Source organism: Hipposideros armiger, unplaced genomic scaffold (genome assembly GCF_001890085.2).
Source record: "Hipposideros armiger isolate ML-2016 unplaced genomic scaffold, ASM189008v1 scaffold_11, whole genome shotgun sequence".
In the NCBI taxonomy this organism is placed as follows: Eukaryota; Metazoa; Chordata; class Mammalia; order Chiroptera; family Hipposideridae; genus Hipposideros; species Hipposideros armiger.
The window spans coordinates 920,707-926,021 of NW_017731361.1; the positions used below are offsets into that span (position 1 = coordinate 920,707).

Genomic DNA, 5,315 nt, shown 5'->3' on the forward strand with positions numbered 1-5,315 from the left:
AAAAAAAAAAAAAGAATCAGCTTATCTGAGAGCTAAACAAAGCGTGCTCAGAAAGCCAATGTGAACTTTCTAATGAGCAGTCAGATGGTCAAAGCCTGAAGGAAACACCCATACAAGTGGCTATCGACATAAAAATGGCCTGCAAGCCTAAGTGAACCATAAGCTCCAGTAAATTAATTCCTATGAGATGATGCAAAATGGGCTACATACCATTTTCTACTTGAGCCTGAGAGAAATCTAGAGCCATACTATCTAACGGTTAATCTGGGGATAGTGCTTAATTTGCATGTAAATATTAGTGTTTGCTTTTCTCTAAAAATGTACACCAATATGAATAAGCATTATTTTAAGACTTCTTCATTTAAAAAGATGAACTTGAAAGAAAATCAGTTTATAAATTGTGCAACTAAGTGAAAATCACCATGACAGCCATTACAAAACTAATGTATTTACAAAGACATGAATTTAAATGGAAAGAAACCAGGCAAGGGTCTGAAATATAGGTTTTTTAAATTCCAAAATGTAGGTGACTCTGGGCACATCACTCCTGAGCCTCAGCTTCATCATCTGTGAAATGAGGTGATCATCTGTTACCTGTCGTGACTTAACTTGTTAGGATTTAATGACATAATCATACATAAAAATGCTTATACAGAGACAATAGTAGGCACTTATTAATTTCCTATTATTTTAAAAGCAGTAACCTCACAATTCTTGCTATCTTGGCTGTGTCATTCTCCTAAGTACCAACATAATAATTATTTTTAAAGAGTAGGTAGGTCTTGGTCAAATTAACTAGGTAAATATTTGTATGTTTTACTTACAAGGACAGGAGTGATGCTAGCTCTTGTCAACATCTGTTTCACAAGTCTATATCTATCATAGAGAGGTTTAACAATGTGCCTTTCTTCCCGGGTCACCTGAAGCAAGAAAAATGGAAATTACCTAATCAGAAATTAAAATGTCTAAAACATTAAGCAATATGACTTTCCCCCCAATTTCTAAAAAGTTATTTTAAATAAGTCGGCAATCTCCCAAATGCAGGAAACAAGGCTCAGTAAAACAGCTCTGAGGATATGAACCACAGAAGTGATTTGTCCTCTTTTAGAAACCCAAATATTTTCTTAGGAAGAGCGACATTACCGGCCTTCCATGTTGACTTTCATAGTAAAGAAGACTTTTCTGGAGCGAAGTTTTTTCTTCTACCAAATGATCTTTTGTCATTGTCTAGGGAAAAAAAGAAAAACTCCCATTGGCACCATCATTACTGTCCTCACCCCCACAATGTAAATCATTAGGTTGAGAGGGCAGCCAATCACTACTCTAACTTAAGCTAATAAGAATACATCCTTGCTTGTGGATTTACAGGCAGCATTTTTCAGTCTCCTGCAGAATCTGGCCTTCTAATAAGGAGGTACCAATCCTCTTTGGTGGCTTGATTTATATTTTATCTAAGTAAGTTATGAATACCAGCATAGTGACCTTACGTAAGTTACTTAACATCTTTTAGTTCAATATCCTAATCTATAAAATGGGGATATTTCACCCTACCTCATAGGGCTCTAATGAGGACTAAGTTAATATGTTGTAAAGGCATTTACAACAGTGCCTATCCAGCACACAATAAGTACACATAAATGCCTATTATTTAATTAGGCATTTAATAATGTCAATAACCCTTTATTGACATCATAACTAGAATTTTCTGTGTGTGGACACACACACAAAATACACAGGCATACACAGGATAGATTTTATAATCCAATATTTCTCCTAAACTACTAAGAAAATCTGGCAGCAGTTGAGTGGAAAGACCATGAAAAAAAAAAACAATGTCATTTTGTGACCTTAGACTCCTACTTTATGACCTCAGTTTCCCTTCATCTGGCACTTTCTTTACACTACAACACTCTACTCACAACTTTTAGTACTCTAAATGGTACTAGAGTAGGCAGGACATGCCAAATTTATTTGCCCATAGAACCTTCCCCCTTTGTTCCATAGGACCTTTTAATATCTCAATGAACTGATATTCCACAGCTCACCATTTGACATTAGACCAAATAAATTCTATTTAATCCCAGGACTAGATAATATTTCCCTGCTTCTCACAGAGTGAAATTAGAGATTAAAAAAAATTTCACTTGGCTCAGTTGGTTAAGAGCTCGCTTAAGAGTTTAAGCTCTGAGCAACAGAGGTTCAATTCTTGGCCCAAGCTGAGCAGCCACTGAGCTGCCAACAGGTGGCAGGATGGCTCAGCTTTAAAAAAAATTTTTTTCACTGAATAATATCTTCTTATAACAAATATCACTTTAGATTATATACATTCAATAGAGGACAGCTGGGTGTAGACTCTGTAAAACATTGTGATTTCAAACTCAAGCTTGAACCTTAAACTTAATAAATTTGAATAAAGCTGATCCAATCAAAATCATTTAGAGGAAGGGAGAAAGGAGGCTGATCTAACACAAAATCTAAAAACAAGAAAAGTTGTAGGAGGGGAACAATTAGAATTTCTAATCCAGCTTAGTTTAAAAGAGAGAAAGACTCTAATGTTTAGATCATGAGAGAGGTGTGCTCTGTTAGTAGATAGGAATTCATATCAGGACTCATCATTGCTTAGACTGAGATCATCTACCTCTGTGCTCTCTCAGCAAATCTCATCTGAAAAATGATCTGCATTGCCAAGTGCTTTGACTGATGTAGGCCCGGGCTTTAGTGAGGAATGGTTCTTCAGAAAAATTCATTCATTTAATCCTCATAACAAACCACACTGTGATAGTATTTTAATGGACACAATCACATCCATATAAGTCATAGGGCTGTCGAAGGGACTCAGCAGCAGAATGACCTAATATAACCAGTCAGGGCCAGGTATAAGCTAACAGCTCAATACACAGAACTACTAAGATATAAAGCCAGGATTCAAACTCAAGTTGTTTCATGCTCTTTACACACTCATCTTACCAACTGCCACCAATATAAATGAACAGATCAGCATTCTAGTTCTTTTAGTCTAATTAGTGGGCACTTTTGGTGGGCTCATGAAAACATGTTTCTGTATCAGCAAACTTGGGGAGCAGACTCAGGCAGTCAAGACTCCCTAGACTCTCTATGCCACTGTGGTAATTATTTTGTCTTAGGGACTCTAAAGGCTAGTCTGGGCAAACACCACAGCTCAAGATTACTTTGACATCTTCTGGAAGACATCTCTCAACACGTTTTTCTTTCAGTCGTTTCAGAATAAGTTCAAGTGTTGCTTCCTTGGATGGCTTCTTCTCCTTCTGAATGACCCTAGGTTCATCTTCATTCTCTTCACCTTCATGGTCTAGAGAAGAGCCAAAGCTTTTTGGAAGAGTGTTACTACGTGGACGTGTCTGAGGTACAAATTCTCCATCAGAGCTTCTGTGTTTTGCATCTATATTTCAGAACCAAGAGGACAGATTAGTAATACTGATTTTAGCTAAAATGCAAGTGGGTCAAAAGAGTAAGCAGTGAACAAGATATAAACATACATTAACAACACAGAGGCTCAGCTATTTCAACGTGGCATGAAATATTTAATTATATATATGCAAGAGAGCTATCTATTCATTCTTTCAACCAATACTCATAGAAAGCCTATTATAAAGTAAAATACTCTGATAAGCACTGGAGAAATAGATATGGTCCCTGTTTTCATGGAGCATATACTCAGGGAAGTAAAAACAAAAACCAAGTAATCAAATTCATAAACAAAATAATTTCAAAGAGTGCTAAGCGCTATAAAGGTAAAATAGGATGTATCAAGTACTAAAAGAAGTGTGCTTTGTAGGAGAGCAACTACATTGGATAGGACTAACACAGAAGGCCTTTCTGAGATAGTGACATCCTAGCTGAATATGAAGTAAGGAAATAACATAGTACAGAAGAAAGACCATTTCCCCGGACTGAGGCAATAGCCAGCGCATAGGCCCTACAGTGCCATATGTTTAAGCAAATGAGAGAGGACAGTGTTAAAATGGGCTAACGACAGAGTATGCAAGGCCTTGAAAGTCATGGCAAAGAATTTGGGCTTTATTCTAAGTGTGAAAGGGAAGCCCACTGAAGGGCTTTGAACGAGACAATAACAGTTTTTTAATTCTAGCTGCTATGAAGAAAATAAACTATAGAACAATAGAAGTAGTAGAAAATTTAAAATTAGTTGGAAACTAATGTTCCTTGTTTAAAGAGTTTGGTTGGAAACTGGCATTAAACAAGGAAATACTTAACAGAGTTGTAGGAAGCCATTCCAAAGAGCTAAGATAACCACAAGAATGTAAACAGTGACAACAATGACAGTGTCTGTTTTGTTCACTGTTATAGCATCAGATGTCTATAAGCACTCGGTACTTAAAGATGCTAAAAATTTGGCTGAGTAAATTCAAATGAATACACCAAGCTGTGATGCTCCAGATTATAAACCCACACTTGGTACAGATACTTTTTTAAGTATTAACAATTGTTTTAAAACATGCTCACTAAACACCCACAAAGTAAATATTCCTTAGCAACTGCTGTACTGAGTTGACGACACCCAGTAACACAAGACCTAGTTTTTGATTCAAGAAGACTTACAATTTAGTCTTTGTAGTATAAACAGTTCATTATGATTAGATGATCTTAGTCTTACATGAAACACCTACCAAAAACAAAACTTGCTTACTATCTGAAATATATTTCAGATAAATTTTATAATATCACATATGAATATATAATTGAGGGCACCTTACAAAAGAATACTACTAATTAAAATACAGGAAAAGCAATTGGAAGACTATAATACAATGTCGTAACTTTGACCACAACTAATAAAAGAACAAAAGAAAACTTTCACTTTTGGCAAACAATATCCACGATTTAAAATGATCAAAATTATAGCTATAATTCTCAGACATTATTATGAAGAATATTACAAAAATTCAAATGTATTATAAAAATGGCACATTTTATACCTTTAATTTGCTTCCGCAATTTGGTAAGCTCTGTCATCCATTTTAATACCTTTGGATTAGCTGCAATATCACTGTAGGAAGGCTGAAAAATTAAAGAAAAGAATCACTGGCACATTTGTGGTAAGCGATGGTTATGTTAATTTATGCCAAAGTACTATTTTACAGTTTCCACAGCAGAGATTTCACTCATTTCATCTTACCTTATTTTAAGTAGATAGGGCAGGATATTACCGTATTTGCCGGCGTGTAAGACAACTGGGCGTATAAGACGACCCCCTAACATTTCCACTCAAAATACAGAGTTTGTTATATACTCGCCGTATAAGACTACCCCCTCTTCCG

At 35.7% G+C, this 5,315-nt stretch overlaps 1 protein-coding gene across 4 annotated transcripts in view; it reads right to left on the reverse strand.

Annotated features, from left to right (window-relative positions):
* Positions 1–5,315, reverse strand: part of FAM13B (family with sequence similarity 13 member B) — a 104,684-nt gene that overhangs the window by 7,636 nt on the left and 91,733 nt on the right. For all 4 annotated transcript variants that reach the window (XM_019661559.1, XM_019661549.1, XM_019661542.1 and 1 more), the window contains 4 exons: positions 4,974–5,055; positions 3,189–3,418; positions 1,144–1,227; positions 825–920 (listed from right to left, as the gene is read on the reverse strand). In XM_019661559.1, coding sequence (XP_019517104.1) covers positions 825–920; positions 1,144–1,227; positions 3,189–3,418; positions 4,974–5,055 — 492 coding nt within the window. The remainder of the gene's footprint in view (positions 1–824; positions 921–1,143; positions 1,228–3,188; positions 3,419–4,973; positions 5,056–5,315) is intronic.